A 19,777-nucleotide genomic window follows, 5' to 3' on the forward strand; every position below is an offset into this window, starting at 1 on the left:
AAAGCATAAACATGCACCCACACAAACTTTCATGCAGTACGAGAGATCTATAGATAAGCGCTCTCATCTCAGCGCTTTACAATGGTCATTAGATTGCTTAATGATGCTATTAAGGAGGTACATTACCCATGTTAAAAGAGATGACCCTAGCAACCACCTTTAACATCCTATTGGCTGATAAGAACACCCAAGCAACCACTGAAACATCCTAGTGACCACTAAGTATATACTAGCAAATACAAAATACCCTAGCAACAACTAAAACACCCTAGCAACCATTTTGAACACCCTAGCAACACCCTTGTGGACAATAAGAACACTTTAGCAACCACCTATAACACCCTAGCAACACCTAAACACCCTAGCAACACCAAAAACACCTTAGTGGCCAATAAGAACACCCAAGCAACCACCTAAAACACCCTAACAACCACTGAAACATCCTAGTGACCACTTAGTATATACAATCAAACACTTAGAATACCCTAGCAATCACTTAAAACACCCTAGCAACAACTAAAACACCCTAGCAACACCCTAGTGGCCAATAAGAACACTTTAGCAACCACCTAGAACACCCTAGCAAAACCTAAACACCCTAGCAACCACTTAGAACACCCTAGCAACACCTAAAACACCTTAGTGGCCAATAAGAACACCATAGCAACCACCCAGAACACTATAGTAGAATTTATAGCACATTTGCAAGCACTTATAACACCCTAGCAACCACCTAGAGCACCACTGCAACCACCAAAAGCACCCTAGCAACTACTTAGAACAGCCTAGCACCACTAAGAACACCTTAACATCACTGAGGTGAGTATGGGTAAGCACCACTCACATTTTCTAACGAAACTGAAAAAAATTAGCAAATGATTTAAATGAGATTAGTTTATATATATAAATTATATATATAAAATATTAAGTTTGGGTTACAAGATCTTTAATCACTAAGATCCCATATCTGAACTACTGTATGTGTGGTGTATGCTCGAGTCTAGTGAATTTCTCCAGGCAGGTCTGTGTGTGTAAGGAGAAATGAAATGTGTATGTGTGTGTTTCCAGGTGCCGTGTGAATAGGGCAGTCCGTTCAGTGCTGTCTGGTCCACTGTGTGTGAGAAATGAGAATCTGTGGCTCGAGGAGCAGCACTGTTGTGTGATTGTCTGATTGATGATCAAGCTATTGAATATTTATACCTCATTAAGCACTTGTTTTTGTGATAGATATGGCAAGAGAAATCAAGCCTCAACGCAGACAACCATAAAAAAATACACTGTCTCGTTACTATTCTGTTAAGATGAAACGCACAGAAAGGAAAAACAAGCATTTTGCTTTAGATTAAATTCTTATTTCAAATGTCAAAGGGGCTTTTATGGTACCCATTTTGTCTGTTAACGCTGGCTAAATTTCTGAATTAGGCAAATTTTTGTTAATCTTCCTCTGGGATACTAAAATTATGCAGCTCAAAGGCCAAAATGTGTACCAGGGGCCAGTTAATAAAATGACCTGATAATAGCCAATCCTTGACTTTAAAATGTGCAGTAACCGACAATTACAGCTACATGTGCTCAGATTTATATCCTATCATAAGTGCTGGTCAGAGCCTTCTCATTTTCCAGAACACTTTAGTCAAACTGAATAAACAAACAAACAACAAAAAAAATTTCTTACATACAAATACATAATTCTTTCAACTTCAAAAACGCTGCCAGTATGTTAATGTTTCAACTTTGAATTTATTAAACCTCTACAAATATATCAAGACTTGAAGAAACTTTCACTGTAATTTATCTTTAAAATTCATAATGGCACTATCTAATTGGAAGCATCAGTTGATATAAAAACTAAATGAACTACTCAGGCATGTGATCAGCTAGAGACAAAAAAGAAGGAAAATCTGACCACGCCCCCAGCACTCATTATTAAAAATATATATTTTAGCACATTTAAAGATTTATCTTATATTGTAAAAATACATACTGTCCTGTAAAAAATAAAAAGCAGCATTTAATAATCATGACAACAATATAATCAAATATTAAGGTACTATAATATATCATAGTAAAGTACATATAATTATTATTATTATTAAAGTACCTGCTAAAAGTTTGGAAACGTTACAGTTATTAATGATGAAATAACTGTATCTTCTGCTTATCAAGGCTTTATCAAAATAAAGTAAAAAAAAATATTGCAAAATATTACTACAAATACAAAAAAAGCTTTCAGTTTTAATACATTATAAAATGTGATGCAAAGCAAAATTTTCTTCATCATTACTCCAGTTTTCAGTGTCACATGATCTTTTAGAAATCAATTTATTTAACTCTCTAGAAACATTTCTGATTATTATCAATGTTGAAAACAATTTTGCGGTTTCATATTTTGTGTGGAAATGATGATGCGCTTTATTTTTCAGGTTTTTTAAATAAATATAAAGTTTAATGAACAGCATTTATTCGCATTTATCAAATATATTAATTAAATTTGTTAATGCATTTATTAAATAGAAATCATTTTAAATGTCTTCAATCACTTTGTCACTTTCATGCATGATGAATAAAATTATTAATTTCTCTCTCTTTTTTAAATCTTATACAAATGTTTGAGTGGTATCATTGTTTCAACAAAAATATTAAGCAGCAAAACTGAGAAATGTTTCTTGAGCAGCAAATCAGCATATTAGAATGATTTCTGAAGGATTGTGTGACACTGAAACTTCTTTGTAAACAACAACAGATTTTTAAACGTTTCTAATGACGAATGTTGCGTTCCCAAATGCAGAAAAAAGACAACAGAAGTCTTTCTTGCAGTGCTTTATTTATTATAATAAGAGAGGTCATTTCAGTCTCTTACAGTGCAGACACAGAAGCAGTGATTCAATTCTCAAAAAAAGTCTTTAAAAGACTTTAGCAGGAGGTCATTGATAAACTCGTGGCAGACTGGATTTGCCTGTAGGCCAGACTTTGAGCACCTCTGCACTACCCGATTTAGTTTCTTAGTCACATATAGGGGATGGCTTTTCCCCACTGTCGTAGTAACAGTTCTCACACACACACACATCACAAAGAAACTCCAAACTGTCCTGCGTTGGTGGTAAAAGGGTTTTGTTGTGCAAAGGATCTGTGAGGTCTTCTGTTGGTAAAGCTTGACAGCAGGAAACAGGAGTTATGTTGTCAGCTCTTGTAGTGCTTCCTGAGCGAAACCTGACGACCAGCTGAGATTATTACCCAGCAGACACTGGGAACATGTGAAGCCTCTCTGTTCAGCACTGAAGCACACAGAGCAGCCCTGAAACAGACCTAATGCATGTCAGGCTGCTCATATCTAGAAAAACTCTAAGTGACAAAACTACAGCTAATCAAAACATATTCATTGTCTGATGTACATGTGGAATGGGGTTATGAACCAACAAGATTTCAATGTGGGAGCGGCTACAAGTGCAATGTGTATGTCATAGCAGTGTGGCTTCAGAAAGCTTGTGAAAAATCATATGGACAATTTCTATGAGACTTTTTTGTCCATTCTGAAGCTTAACAGTACAAATCATTTTTTTATAGGGCTCAGATATTCAGCCTAACACTTCCTTTTGTGTTTCACAAAAGAAAAATGGGAAGGACTTGAGGCTGACTAAAAGGTAAAACAAGCACTGCTATTCAGTCTCTCATGAGTTTTCATTTCGGTAGGATGTAATCTCATAAGACCGCTTACTAGCTTATGAAACTTCTGTCCAGTGGCACATATGAAGCTAAACTGGAGACAGCTTTGAAACACTGAGAATTTCTGACAATGCAAAATGAAGTTTGATGTATGACGATGAGAAAAGAAAAGAAGATAAAAGATAAAAGTGGTATATTGTGGAATATATAGGTTGGTTGATTCATGTTGTTGTTTCATTAAGGTCAACCCTAGAGCTTCAAGCTGCTCAAACCCAAACATGACAACTGACCCATATGGAAAGCCCTTCAGGACTGTTCTGGGCTACTTGTGTGAAGCAAAAAGACTGACTATTTTTAAGTGCAGCCGTACGTTACCATCCCATCTTCCCTGCGGCCTGCTGCCATCTCAGATCATTTTTGTTTACGATCGTCTAAACAAATGACTTTTGTCAAAGCGAAAAAAGAAGGACTTGCTTCAATGCACAGGAAAGAAAACTCGTTTTCGTATTGCTACATTCTGACAGCTCAAAAGCCTCTCTCTTTTTTTCCTGCATCAGCATTCATGTGCTTGTATTATCCGGACGACACACACTGCAGTATCTTTGTTCTCCTCTGGCTCTTCATCATCAAGCGCCTGCATCATCACTGACCATGAAGTTAAGACAGTGCTGCTCTCAATGCTAAGCTGCCAATAAACCCCTCCGAGCGAGGACGGCACGAAAGCCGGCTTACAGCGCAGAGCAGGCCTCACTGAAGTCATCATTCCAGTTGCTGCAGGACCAGCATTAAAACATCCCAAACTATTGATGTGTGTGTCATCTACAGCATGAACTTAAGGAAAAGAGTGTGTATATTTCTGGCTGTGTTGTATAATTAACCCTTTAAAGCGCGATGAAGACAGATGTGGTGAGAAAGTTGACATTTCTCGACTGTTTCGCGGGGTGCAACTGGTCAAGCCAAGGTCTCATATGGCATGAGCACAAACCGTCCTGCTCCAGATTACGCCCAAAAATGTCAAAAGCTGGCTGTAATCTGCAAATGGAAATGCAAAGTTTTTACTGGCGAGCAAAGTCATGTTTAAAAGTTCCCAGGCTCCTATAGGAAGAACTTGTTGCTGGTTTTGCCAAAGTTTGAGAGGTTCATGGTTTCCAACTTTTGAAAGAAGCTCAAGAGTTTCAGCTGAGAAGCTCAGTAGCAAGAAAACAATGTTCTGCCTTGCCCTCAGGGATTTAAAATATATATATATATATATATATATATATATATATATAATATATATAGTATTATATATATATATATATATAATATATATAGTATCATAATTATAAATATTATGTGTGTCTATATAATATAAAAATAACAAAAAAGACAACCAGTCGATATAAATATAAAAATATAATTATTTATGTAAATGTATATGATTATATAAATACATATAAATTAAAAATACAAAGAAAATAAAAAAGAATTATTATAGTATTATATAAAAATAGTATATTTATTGATTTTGTTGATATTTAAAACTCTAGCTACCAGCTATATAATAATAATAATAAATAAATATATATACTTTAGAAAACATAAAAAAAAAAAAAACATAGTACTTCAGCTTTTCATTTTGATGTAAACTATTCTTTTTAATTTAGAGGCCCTTAAAAAGAAAACGTGTCAATCCATTACAAATATTCTATTGAATCTGGCACCATGAGATGGTTTTGCGTACAAATCAGCGCTCTATCTATAAGAGAAACACTTGTAAATCAATTCCACTTAGATGAAGCATTTTGCTTCACAACCTACAGATAAAGACACATTTTAATCATGACATTTCTGGGAAAAAAGTTTGAGAATATTACATTTCAATGGATACTTCTGAGGTTCTTCAGTATGTGCGTGTGTTTTTGGACTTACGCTGGCCCACTGTCCCCGCTGTTAGGGTTCAGGTAATTCGGGTACAATCCTTGAGGTTTGTCCAGTCGATTCAGCACCTTTCTGATGTTCATTACCTGCAGCGGCACAGCACATATTGCTTATATCATCACATCAAATTATTAAGCCATAGCCAAGCTCATCCTATACAGTACGCCATTGAAAACGCAGTAACATGGACAGAACTCATAAATCTACAGACTAGGTCACTTTCACAGTTTTGTACAGCCTCATTCATAGCTTGTAATAGTGTCATTTGTCTGTGTCTATATTGCAGGTCAGGTCAGCAGATTCATTCGGAGAGAATCAGATCTGAGAATTGAAGCAAACAGTGCATCAATATAACTGTTACAAGCAGAGGTCACTGGGTCACTGTGGTCAGCTCTTCTAACAGTTCACGATCGCTCCAAGTTCACATTTAGTTCAGTGTGGTGTTCAATGCACTGCAGAGGCGTGAGGCCTGAACTGCTGCTCACCTTCTCGGCAAAAACTGGTCTCCCCGAAAGTGCACTGAGATGCATAAACTCCAAATGCAGCGTCCCGTATTCGGCGAGAATACTGCTTCCTCCTGACGCCCATGGCCAGTTTCTGCCGATCCCACTGCATGAGGCAGAGGAATTACATTAGGAGAGATCAAAGTTATTTCAGTAACTCCGCAATCATAAGCTGTGTGTATATACTGTTCATTTTGTGTTGCTCGGAAAACCTTCAACCAGTCAAAGTTTGCAACTTGTGTAATTTGATGTATTTTCAGAATGAAAACCGAATATTCAGAGAGAAATAAGGCAGGACTTGATTTTAATCATCAGACTTGATTGGATTCAGGGCTTTGATATTATTTGTGGAAAATTTCAGTTGATTCATAGAATGGAAATATACAAGTATAAATATACACTATAGTTCAAAGGTTTAGGGTATAATAATAATAATAATAATAGTAAAGAAATTAATACTTTTATTCCTGCTTGAATGCAATAAATTGAAGTAACAAAGAAATTGTTGCAGAATATTTCTATTTCAAATAACTGCAGTTCTTTTGAATTTTATATTATATATATAAAGAATCCTGAAAAAAAAAAAAAAACATGGTTTCTATCATGGTTTCTACAAACATATTAAGTAGAATAACTGTTTTCAACATTAATAATAATCAAAAATGTTTCTTGAGCGCCAAATCAGCATTTTAGAATTATTTCTGAAGGATCATGTGACACTGAAGATTGGAGTAATGATGCTGAAAACTCAGCTTTGCATCACAGGAATAAATTACAATTTACAATATATTCAAACAGAAAACAATCATAATATTTAGCAATAAAAATGGTCATATTTATTTTAATATCTGCTTGTGAATGACCTAAACTAAATATATATAAATATACATGAATAAATAAAAAAAAAAAATTAAAAAAAATAACTACACACATACACACACACAAAAGATCTTTTCAGTACTTAAACATCATTAATAACACATCTTACATGGTTGCCAAGTTGATTTCATGGCCTTGTTTTACAGAGAGGTCGTGTTTTCCTCGTGTGATTAGAGCCGCCTTTATTGACTTTCACTGGCACGCTTCCAACTAAAAGCTGACAACTTAACTCCAGCCTGAAAATGGAAGCCACGTCTCCTGACCAGCTGCTACTACCCCGACATCAGATGTGCTCTGTGTGGGCCTCTGTGTCTAAACCAATTATGAAGATAAAGTACTGCTGAGAAATGACAAGTAAACACAACTTTAAAAGAACAACATTCTCCACTTTATTTTTAAAGCCTAATTCGACAAAACAGACCGTGCAAGATATTTATGTCATTAAGACAGCAAATTACCCACAGTAGCTCTCGCCAGGAGGAACTGAGTATTCGAACGTTTAATTTGGAGGCATTTTATGTGAATTTTTTCTATGTGTGATTCAACTGGATGGCAAAGTCGTCCACGCACGTCATTTTGACTCCAAGAGGATATTTTCTAGCCTCTGGTAGTGAATTCTTAATAACTAAAAATGAGGTAAAGGCCTCATATTTCAGGCCACAGCAGGAAATGCGTGCAAACACCTCTGGAGTGTTGCTACCAATGTCATCATTTTTTACACGGCGCTGATCTGCCTCTGGCACTACAGAGCTCTGTGCATTACACACGCTGCAGGGCTCTACTGTGTGAGGAAACTGCTGTGTGCGAATGTGAAAATGCATTCAGTGACATCTGACATAAAATACATAAACAACGTACATTCAAAATACACTGTGACTGGCTGCTTTTCAAAGTCAACAAAAACGTCCCAAATGCAATGGTTTTAAGAATTTTTTTTGGGTGTCTTCACTTTAACTGGACTTCAATAATAATGTGACCGTTTATGTGAACCAAACTTTATAGTAACTTTCAATCATATCTTGTAAATTTTTTTACATGTATAACACTTAACAGATCAATAGTTAAAACACATTCAAATAAAAGTTTGATTAACAGCTATTCAAAATTTCAATGTAATGTTTTGTGTATTGTTACACTGGGGGAAAAAATGGTTTAGAAACATATACTCAGAAATGGCTAATAAATTAAAGTAAAATATATTTTAAATAATTAAATAAATAACATCTTGAAGTAGAAAGACTAATTTTATTATTTTTTTTTTTTTGTAAAATGTACTCCAATAGACTTTGGGCTATTTATTTATTTAGTTAATGTTACAGGTTTAAAGCAGGTTAATTTAAAATTCTCAATATAATTTTCTTTATCAAATGTTCCTCACTCAGATCTGCCGCCTGTCAGGTTCCCTGAAAAACGTTCATTCTTGAAAGTGTCTGCACGTACTCTATCCCACATTAATCTTGTGTTTCTGAATTGTTGCAGTACTACTTACTTCAGTTTTCAGTGTTTGCTTGTGCATATGTTGTATTGTCACACATTATAACTGCAGTATCCAAAAAAAAAGCCCCTAAGGGCACGAGTGCTCCTATAAGCAAATGTTAGTGTAGAGCCCTGAGCTGTGCCAAACCAATTTGTTTTTCATTACACAGATGATTAAAGCATGTAACACAAATTTAGGAAAACGAAGGGAAAAGAGATGCCAGGCAAACAACAAAAAGAACATAAAGGCTCTTTCCTGGGATTCCCACCTACCAAATTATCTGCTCTCTCATGATATTTCATATGTATGCTGATAGACAATTACTTTACATAATATTCAATGGCCAAGAAAATATTTAACAAAAAGTTTCCATTCTACAGCGAAATTACATAAGAACAGTGACATATTACTGAATGAATATGGTGGCGTTTCATGGAGTTTTAATTTAATTTCATGTAAATACTTAAGGCTTACAAAGTCATTTTTGTCTATTATTCAATATGCCAATTTTTTTTTTAAGAGAATTAAGTTATGAGTCATTAAGCATTGGTCTGAGGGCTGTACTCAGATACAGCAGATATTTCTGGACTTTAGACAAACTGTTTTTTTGTCCTCTTTAGTAAATCGCTTTGGATAAAAGCATCTGCTAAACAGATGTATATGTAATTTTTGCATTAAAATGTTCATGCGATGTCTTCTGTTAAAGCAAGCGAATGTCCATGCGGTTCATTTGGTTAGATATGCCAACTTTCAACAGAGGCAGACAGAAAAGCTAGTTCTTTCTCAGCTGTCTTTCTATGTAGACCAATGTCCCTCGCAGTTGGACACTTAATGAGCAGTAAGGGATACATAACAAATTATCTGCCAGAGCTCTGAGAAAATACCATTAGCCTGAATAATTAACTAGTGTTGGAGTGAAATATGAACTCCACCAAATGAACCGAAGCTCATGTATCCTCAGGCTGCTACAGAACTTAGCCTTTATGTTTGACATCAGACCAGAGTCTCACAATGACATTCTCTCCATCTCTCTCATCTCCAACCTAACATTTCATTTCATTTATGTAGGCCAAAGGCCACATACTGTATGCATGCTATATATTAGAGAGATCTATAAAGCAGTCGTACCCCACATAACAGTGATATTGATCCGATAGGATGAAATGGTATGCGTTTTTTTGTTTATATTTCATTAACGTCTGCAGACAATAAAAACAGCACAGTCATACACGATCAACAGAATCAACAAAATGCCTCTGAAATTAGGCTAATCACATCATGCGCATATATTTCTAACAGCCCAAGTCTTCTGAATTGATTATCCAGCTAGAGTTTAAGAGCTTGGGGGCACGGTGGCGACTCGGCCATTTGTCATAATAAAACGGAGATTAGCAAAAAAATGTTTATACCATTCTTTACTCCATGACATCTGCTTAATGTAAAGCTCAATTAAACCGTAGAACAATTTTCCGTCATTTTATTCGATTTTATTTCGTCTGGGGCAAGAGGAGTGTCCTAAAAATGGATGAAATGGAGCTGTGGCTCTCAGAGGAGGGAGAGGGAAAAGTAATGTCTCATTATTATCTGACCTCTCGCCTTCTCCTTCTGTTTTTTTTTTTTTTTTTGGCACAGCCAGAAGAAACGTCCTCATCAATCCCTATCTAAAGCATCCATCATGCATAAATAAGCCTGTTATGTAACCCCTACAGTATGTATGCCCGTAATAGAAGAGTAACTGAAATAAATTGTGAACAATTGTAAAATACCATTTAGAGGACCATCAATTATCTAGAGAGGAAAATGACGGCAGAAAAGCACGCAGCATGTGGCCTATTCAAAGCACCGTTTATGAAGCTTTCATTTCCAACCAACAATGAACATCTCAGCGAAGCACAGCCGTCATGCAGTTACTGTCTTGCCTTTTTATGGAACGGATACATTATCCGAAAGGCACATTTACCCACCTCAATAGAAAATTAGTGTTGACTGACACTCCATAACTTTCTTTAGTGTTTCTTATTCAAGCATGCATGCTTATGCCATTGGTGTGACTCACTGAGCCATGTATATATACACACATATGACGTCACTGGGGTACTAGATTTGAATTTTCTTTCTTTTGTTGCTATGTGGTTGCTAGGGTGCTCTGGGTGATTGATTTCAGTGTAGGTCTACTGAATTTAAGGAGTTTCATCATCAGTGGGTGAAAACTGCACATTCAAAAATGAGTACCACCAGTAATAGACTCTCTCCTTTAATCTCTCCACAATATCTCTCAAACAAACCTGTGGATTCTGCATTATAACGGAAAAAATTGCTCTCAACAGGTGAATTGAAGTCAGCGATTGTCTTGAAATTGATTGTTCAAAGAGGTGAATTAGTATACAAGTGCCTCATTGATTAAACGAGATGAATTAAGAGACGAAACTTCTCAGAGTGTTCTATTGTGCGGATTAAAAATAAACACGATAAACAAATATATTAAACTCACTATTGGCCTCAATAATCAACAAAGCTAGACCAGCTTATTATCGCAAATTGTCTCTGTAAAGAAAACACAATTATATGAATAATACTTAAAGATAACTTTAAAAATAATATATTTTAAAAACATAACATTATTTATGAAAAAGGATGGATGGAAAAAACTAATGAAATTTATTAGGACAACTGATAAAAAAATTAAAAAAAGATTTATGCATAAAATTCTTGGTAAAAAAATTATATATATATATATAATTTTTTTTACTGCAAACTGAAGTCATACGGGTTTGGAAAAACATGAGGGTAAACACACACATGCACACAGTAGAGAGAATAAATATTTAAATAATAAAAAAAATATGTGTGTCTGTGTCCATTAATTCTGAGGTATGAGCAACAGTAATTGTGATTGTTTTGTTTGCAAGTGAAACTAATTTAAGTAAAAGATGGCTCAGCCTTGTTGCTACGGTAAACAACATCCATGTAAATTTTTACACATTTTGTACAATTCCACCTCTTTGACATAAGTACAGTATTGGTTATGTTCCAAAAATGGGTACATCTAGAATTAGATGCTTATAAGTTAAAAGCATGGCTTTTAACAGGCTTGCATTGAAAGACTTTGCTCTTCTCTTGACCATGCAGCATGCAGGACTCTTCAGTTTATTTGAAGCGAAGGAGGATAAACAGAATTAAAGTGATGTCAGACAGGTAGCACGGTAAATTTGATGTTTGGGAATCCTTTATCTGCCTTTCAAGTTTTCATAAAAAGCACCAGGATGGAGTGCAGAAGAGAGATAAGCTGCAGAAAAATGACCATGAAACCTATTTCACTGAGCAGAGGATGTTGAAAAACTCTTCAGCAAAAGAGGTCAACAGTCACACGAACACATGACTAGATGGGCTGACGACAGACGGGGTAAAAGGAAGGAAAGGGTAAGACAGAGGGAAAAAGCAAAAATAGAGAAAATGCTTCAGGCTGCTTGACTTTAACCAAGGGGAACATGGGGGGGGGGGGGGGGGCAATGAAGGACTTATGTTTATGCATTAAAGGAACTTTTCCCTCTTGAATAGTTAACGAGGAGCAAATGTGGAATTTTCAGGAATTCAGGACTGCAGGAAGAAGCGTAAGAGGACAGGTACTGGATGATGGCTTGAGAATTTGACACACTTCAGGAGTTTAAAGAGATCCATGTCCATGTCGTAAGAGAGAGAGAGAGAAAAAAAGAAATTTATTAGGACAAAAAAAAAAAGGTTTGTAAAAAATTAAACTTGCTAAAAAAAATGTAATAAATAAATAAATGGATAAATGGATGGATGGATGTATGGACGTCTCAGAAAATGTTTTTGTGTGCATGTGTGTGTGTGTGTGTTATTGCAAATGGAAGTCACACGGGTTTAGAAAAACATGAGGGTGACTTTCATTCTTTTTCTTTATAAAATGTTCTTTTTTTTTTCCAGGAACATTCTTTTAAAGAAAACAATGTTCTTGAATTTTTTTCCTTAAGTTAGAAAATAAGAAGAAAATAGTACTCAGAGAAATTGTTATCATTAAACATTTTGCGAATGCAGCTCCTAGAAATTTCAGTCTTTTTTAAATACATTCAGCCAGACCATCAACTAAAGAGAGACGCTGAGAGTGGTGCTTACACATGAAAATATTTTATATCTCTATGAAAAGAACTTGCCATTAATCTACTATTTCTTTCTCTTCTTCCTTTTTCAACCAAACAATGTTTGTAAATTCCACTTTCTGTATCGTAAAAAGCGCTATACAAATAAACTTGAATTGAAATACCATGGAAGAATTTTGTCTTTTACAACTGAACTGAAAGTGTTTAAGAGAAAAAAGCAGTTTTAAAGTGTTAAAATGTTGAAAAAGTAGAAAGCTGCATCAAGAATCAATAAGCAAATAATGACACATTTACTGCTGGTTTAATTTCAAACATGGCAGGAGTCGCGTCGTCTTACAGTTAATTGAACAAATGCTTTGTGCAGTTCTAAGCAGCAATAAATGTTCAAATTTGGATTTTATGCCACAATTAGAGACTAGACCTAGAGACTGCTTTAAAGTAAATTTGTGCAAGGAGAAGCAGAAGTTGATGGTGTGAAGGGAAAGTCATCCACAGAGACCCTCAGTCTTGCTCCAGCCAAATCTGGGTCAATGTTGTCTGTAAAATCAGGCCTCTTCTGTCTTTTCTTGCCCCAACATTGGGGACTCACAGTAGACAGATAAAAATAAATGAATAATAAAGCCCACATACCACATAAAAATTCAAATTTCTGTTGGCTTGAGGCTGATTGCAACTGCAAGTGGGTCAATACTCACACTGGCGAGTGCATAAAGTTATGAGAAATCTGTCCAAACATACTGTGTTTTAATTTAGATTTACGAGCTGTTTATCACATTTTCCCAATAAGTGGGTTTCATAAATGGTGCATCATTTGACCGTCTTCGATGAGATCTCTAGATTTGCTCAATTAAATGGATTTAGAAGAGAATATAAATTCATAGCTTAGAATCTTGATGATGGCTGTGATTCACGCTCTCATCAGACACTGAATATGATTATGATCTCCTCTCCAGAGCTTTCAACTGACAAGAACACAGGTCTAAATCAAGGATCATGGGACCACCGAGGACCCCTCAGAACAAACAACAGCATGTCACCGAGTGTCTAAAAGCCCTAGCTATGCTATATTATATTATATTATATTATATTATATTATATTATATTGTTTTGTATTTTTTTTTTTTTTTTTATATTTTTTTATTTTGTATTATATTTTTATTTTTATTTTTATATTATTTAAATTAAAAATGGAAATGAAAATGTAATCATTTTTAAATATAATTACTAACATAGAGTATAAAAACACTTAATAAACTTTATAAAAATATGCATAAAATGTGTGGTGATAAGTGGAAACATTTATATAAATAAAATTACTAATTTAAAAATACTATCTTACATATTTTTCTATTATACAAAATTATTTAATAATATAATATATAAATATAAATAAATATAATTTATTCATGTACAAATGTAACACTAATATAAATGCAGTATGGAAACAAAATAACATGTATAAAACAGGCATAAAAAATATAATGTGATAATTAAAGGAGTATAAATTAATAAAAAAAAAATATTTTCCTTATATTTAATTAATGTAAAAAATAAATATGTATAAACATTTTTATTTATTTGTATTATATGTATATTTATAATATAATACAATAACTAATATGCGTTATACCTCTCTCTCTATATAAATGTAATTTTTTATATTTTTTATATTTATTACATTTATGTTATAATATATTTATATTTAATGTACTTTATATTTATTATGTGTACTTTAGAAATGAATTACTAAATTAAGGGGATAAATACATGAGGATATGAATGTCAATTCATCAGATACTACTGTAGCTCACAAGTTTGAGTTCATACTACTTTCAAATTGAGTTTAGCTCCTCATGACCCCTTTCACTCTCACTGATGATTCCCTGCGTCTCTCCAATGCCTTGTCATATACAGCCATTCAAACCCATAAAAACCTGAGAATCCTTTTACAAAATAAAACATTGTCCTTCTTTGAAATGCCTTCAACAGTGCACATTTCATGAAGATGCATTAGGATATGTCTGCCCACTAGATGAATACACTTACATAACCACAATCAGCCTGAAAGGGTCTGCGACACGAATTACAGGCATACGGTGGCGGCACCACAGGTGCCTCGAGCCAAAGCGAACAATAGCGTGGAAGCAAACAGCATTAGCGATGTGGACAGAATTAACGATGTAGGTGACCCACATGAAGGGAGGAAAACGCCTTCGCTAGAGGTGATAGGAGCACTTGTGCTAAGTGCAGATATGGTGGAAAGCTATATTTACTGACAGGAAGTGAAGACCATTTGTCCTGTAGCTGTGTTATTAGCCGCTCCTTGTTATAAAACGCTCGGCCGCTCCATTTAGAGCATTTGTCAGAGCACTTCACTCCAGTTTAAACAAGGAAACACACCACGGACACTCAAGCTAATATGAAAAAAGCTTTGTTAAAACACTGAAGTATGTTTCTGCTCTCTGCCATGTGCCGCCCACACAACGGCCCTCTGCATTGTCCTCGCCAGCGGTGCCTAACTGCAAAAAGACAAGAGTTGTGTAGTCTTTCAGTCGAGGGATAACTCATCCAATCAAATCCTCTGACATCTTGTCTTTCTCAAGATCTCTGTACTGATTTCCTGCTTGCCTACGATTGAAGAGCTTCGGGTGGCCAGTCATCCATCACACACCAGGACATCTGGGATCTCTGACCCTTTCGTGAAGTGTATGTATCAGGAGTGGGCCGCATGAACATATAATCTATTTTATGTGATTTTATATTATGGTCATGGTCATTTACCCTAATATATATATTTTTTTGCTGTAAAGTAACAGCTTTGGATAATACAGTGAATCAAATACACCACAAATGAAATCTATTTGAACTTATTTGATTATTTTTCTCTTTTTGCATAAAAAGTGATGGTTGCAATCAATGCAATAAATGTTATATTATTAGTAATATTTCAAGATGAACATTTACTGGACTTAAACTTAAGCTACTTGATTATCTGTAGATCGTTTTTTATTTTTTAGAAAATCATGTTGAAAGTGAAAGTGAAAGTGACGTGACAGCCAAGTATGGTGACCCATACTCAGAATTCGTGCTCTGCATTTAACCCATCCAAAGTGCACACACACAGCAGTGAACACACACACACCATGAACACACACCTGGAGCAGTGGGCAGCCATTTATGCAGGCTTATAAAGAACATTTATTGGGTGTTCGCCCCCCCCCCCCTTATCATACTACATGAAACATCAAGTCTGATGTACCAAATATGATATTTGATACATTAAAATTTCAGATTTTTTCTAAAGGTTCAATAAACTGTTCCATTAAAAAATAAAATTAAAATAGACTTTTATGAGTATTATTTAATGTCAGGCTTTGCAATGTTAACGTTATGTAACTAACATTATAAAACATCTATAAAACAACATGCATGCCTGCCTTGAAATTTACTCGTTTATGATCAAAACCTCACATGCACTGCCAAATTGGCCTTTGATTATAACAAAAAAAAAAGAAAAAAAGAAAAGAAGCATGAATAGGTAATTCTGGACTACAGGTAATTATCCTGTAAATAATCACCTACATCTTGGATGCCCTGAAGGGGAGTAAATTAACAGCAAATTTTCATTTTTGGGTGAACTATTCCTTTAACTGATATTTCTGAGACCAAACTAGCTGAAAGACAGTATGTCGAATTACAAAAAAATCGTAAAACAACAACAAAACAAGCAGCACTTTAACAGTCAGAAAACAACTTTTGCAACAAAATAATCCAACCATACTGTTTGTTCATTATCATATCTTGGAGAACCGGGTGGTGAGAGATAGCCGCTGCTGGGCTTGAAGCTTCAGATACAGCGCTTGCGAGTTAATAAGACCGGCAGTGGAGAGATCTGACCTGCTTGGCTGAAGAAAGCCTCAGGAGTTCATGTGGAAATGTGTTTGTTTGTGCGTCACTGACCTCTTTAGGTTGAGAAGAGCCCAAGGGATGCCAGTAGGGGTCTTAAAAGCCGGCAACAGCTTCTCTCCTAGTTCAACAGCTTTTCTCCTGAACACCTGAAGTAAAAGAAAGACAGATAGACACACAGAAGTTAGTCTAACCTCATCTGCACACAGAGGCAGCAGAGCCGTGTAACCTCTGGCTGCCCCTGTCTTCCCATAAACTCACCATATTTATTTTATCAGTCATATTTGCATGATACACAGAGTCGGCTGACAGAAAGAGAGGCATTGATATTCTGCTGAGGGCAGGATCCGGAAGACGGCTGATAAGAGCAGATAAGACGAGGGCACGCGGCCCGCTGTAAACCTGCTGCCTGCCTGCCTGTCATCTTCATCCCGCTCCTTTGACAATTCAAACCATCAAGGAGCTGCTACCATTCCCTCGATCAGCAAATATGCTGCATATCTGCCAGCTGCTGAGATGATATCGCACTGAGCTGAAGCGGACTAATCTGGCTTTAGCCGTTTTATCCAGAAACATGATTTTTGTTTAAGTGATACTTAAAGGGGCCATATTCAACACTTGTGTTTATTTGTTTAAATAAAAATAAACACAGCATTAACACCACAACTCAAAAGTTTGGGAGCAGGAAGATTTCTTTTTGAAAGAAGTTAATGCTTTTATACAGCATGAACTCATTAACTGATTAAAAGTAACAGTAAAGACATTTATAACATTACAAAAAAATTCTGTTTCAAATAAATACTGTTCTTTATAATCCTTTTATAATCCTTTTATAATCTTTTAAATCCTAAAAAAAAAAAAAATTCCACAAAAATAATGAGTAGCACAACTTTTTTTAAACATTGATAATAATAAGAAATATTTTTATTCTTATGACAAGCTATTAATTATTGGTGATTTTAATATACATGCGTGTTGTCCCTCTCATACCCTGGCTAACGAGTTTCTTCAAATTATTGACTCTTTTAATCTTATTTTATCTGTCACAGAGCCTACACATAAACAAGGACATACTCTTGATTTGGTTATTTTCCTAGGGCTTTATATTAGTAATACAGAGATTGATGATGTTTGCTTATCAGATCATAAGACGGATCATTTAACACTCTGTTCAATACTTCAAAAGTGAATGTCAAGTCCTGCAATCGTCAAGTATGGTCTGTAAATTCTGCTACATATAAACAGTTTGAAGATGCTTTTGTTAGAGATGCTTGCCCTTTTGTATCTTCTTTTGCAGAGCTGTCTGTTGAAGAGCAACTTTCTTGTTTTAGTACTCTGTGTGCCAATGTTTTGGACTCTGTTGCTCCATTTAAAATTAAGAAACCTAAATTACAGTTGCAACCTTGGCTTAACAAAGATACTCGCGCCGCTAGACAGGAATGGAGGAAAGATGAAAGAAAGTGGAAGGAGGATAGGCTCCAAGTTTCCTTTGAAATCATGAAAGATTGTATGATTAGCTACAAGCACTCAGTTAAGGCTGCGAGGGAAAAATATTTTTCTAACTTGATAGCAAAGCATGCACATAGTCCAAAGACTCTTTTTAATACAATACATAATGCTTTAAATCCTACTATGCTTTTATATCCTTACAATCTGTGATAACTTTTTGAGGTTCTTTGTTGACAAAATTAATTCTATTCGATCTCGTATTACCATAGTTGACATAAATCCACCTGTATTTGACCCATGCTCAGCCTGCTTAACTGAATTTGAGCCTATTTCTTCTTTTCTTGTGGATGTTTTCCATAAAATGAAAAAGTGGATTTTACAAAAAAAAAAGTGATGTGACATACAGCCAAGTATGCTGACCCATACTCAGAATTCGTGCTCTGAATTTAAACCATTCAAAGTGCACACACACAGCAGTGAACACACACACCGTAAACACACACCCGGAGCAGTGGGCAGCCATTTATGCTGCGGCACCTGGGGAGCAGTTGGGGGTTCGGTGCCTTGCTCAAGGGCACCTCAGTCGTGGTATTGCCGGCCCGAGACTCAAACCCACAACCTTAGGGTTGGGAGTCAAACTCTCTAACACTTAGGCCAAGACTTTCCGGCAAGGTTTTTTCATGCTATTTTTATTTATTTCCTCCTCGTCTTGTTTATGGTAGTGTTGTTTTTGAATTGATGTTTTTTTTTGAAAATTTTGTTTTGTAGATTATCTCAAGGCACTGTTGCACCATTTCTGAAACATGCAGCAGTGAAACATGCAGTAGGGACTTGGAGACTGTTATCCATGCTTTTATTTTCTCCAGGCTGGACTACTGTAACTCCCTGTATCTTGGTGTAGGTAAGTCCTCTCTGTCTCTGTTTTATTTGGTACAAAATGCTGCCAAAAGGCTTCTTACTGGAGCTAGAAAGAGGGAACACATCCCACCTTTTCTGGCTTCTCTTCACTGGCTGCCAGTTGAATACCTTGTTAAATTTAAGGTTTTATTGTATGTGTATAAGGGGCTGAATGGCCAGGCTCCACAGTATATTTCTGATCTTATTGTCCACAGGAAATGTTCTAGTTCCTTAAGGTCCTCAAACAGTTTTTTGCGGACTGTCCCACGGGCACGTTTGAAGTTAAAAGGAGATTGTGCTTTCTCTGTTGCAGCTCCACGACTGTGGAACGATCGGCCGGTACACATGAGTTTTTATATCTAATGTTGAGTGTTTTAAATCTGCGCTGAAAACATATCTTTTCTCTCTGGCTTTTGGATCAATGTAATTTTATTAATCAAGGTGTTCTCTTCCTAGTCGGTTTTATTTTTAATTTTTTTTATTAGTGGTATTTGACCATTTTACGTTTTTTAGATAATGTGCTTTTAGAAATAAAATGCCTTGCCTTAAGCAGCAAATCAGCATATTAGAATGATTTCTGAAGGATCATGTGATACTGAAGACAGGAATAATAGCTGTAGAAAATTCTGCTTTGCATCACAGGAATAAATGACATTTTATCATATTCAAATATAAACTTTTATAAAATCTTTCATAATATTCCTGTTTATACTTTATTTTTGATCAAATAAATGCAGCCTTTTTAAGCATAAGAGACTTCTTTCTATGTACCGACCCAAAACACTTGGATGGTAATGTAAATATTTAAATATTATGTATTTAAATAAGGAAACAATTTATTAAATAATATAATCAATATAAAAATAATACTGAAATAAAATGCTTAATGAAAATAATTAATTTTTCAGATTTTTACTTTACTTTTACTATGGTGAAAGTTTTGGCCTGCTAAAATGATCATGACT

General features: G+C 35.3%; 1 protein-coding gene across 1 annotated transcript in view; it reads right to left on the reverse strand.

Annotated features, from left to right (window-relative positions):
• LOC109102461 (mannosyl-oligosaccharide 1,2-alpha-mannosidase IA-like) overlaps positions 1 to 19,777 on the reverse strand; it is a 74,976-nt gene that overhangs the window by 12,045 nt on the left and 43,154 nt on the right. Inside the window, exons 4-7 of the mRNA XM_042726708.1 lie at positions 16,521 to 16,615; positions 6,069 to 6,192; positions 5,581 to 5,669; positions 1,401 to 1,405 (exon numbers count right to left, since the gene is read on the reverse strand). Of these exons, the coding sequence (XP_042582642.1) occupies positions 1,401 to 1,405; positions 5,581 to 5,669; positions 6,069 to 6,192; positions 16,521 to 16,615 (313 nt within the window). The remainder of the gene's footprint in view (positions 1 to 1,400; positions 1,406 to 5,580; positions 5,670 to 6,068; positions 6,193 to 16,520; positions 16,616 to 19,777) is intronic.

Source organism: Cyprinus carpio, chromosome B6 (assembly GCF_018340385.1).
Source record: "Cyprinus carpio isolate SPL01 chromosome B6, ASM1834038v1, whole genome shotgun sequence".
In the NCBI taxonomy this organism is placed as follows: Eukaryota; Metazoa; Chordata; class Actinopteri; order Cypriniformes; family Cyprinidae; genus Cyprinus; species Cyprinus carpio.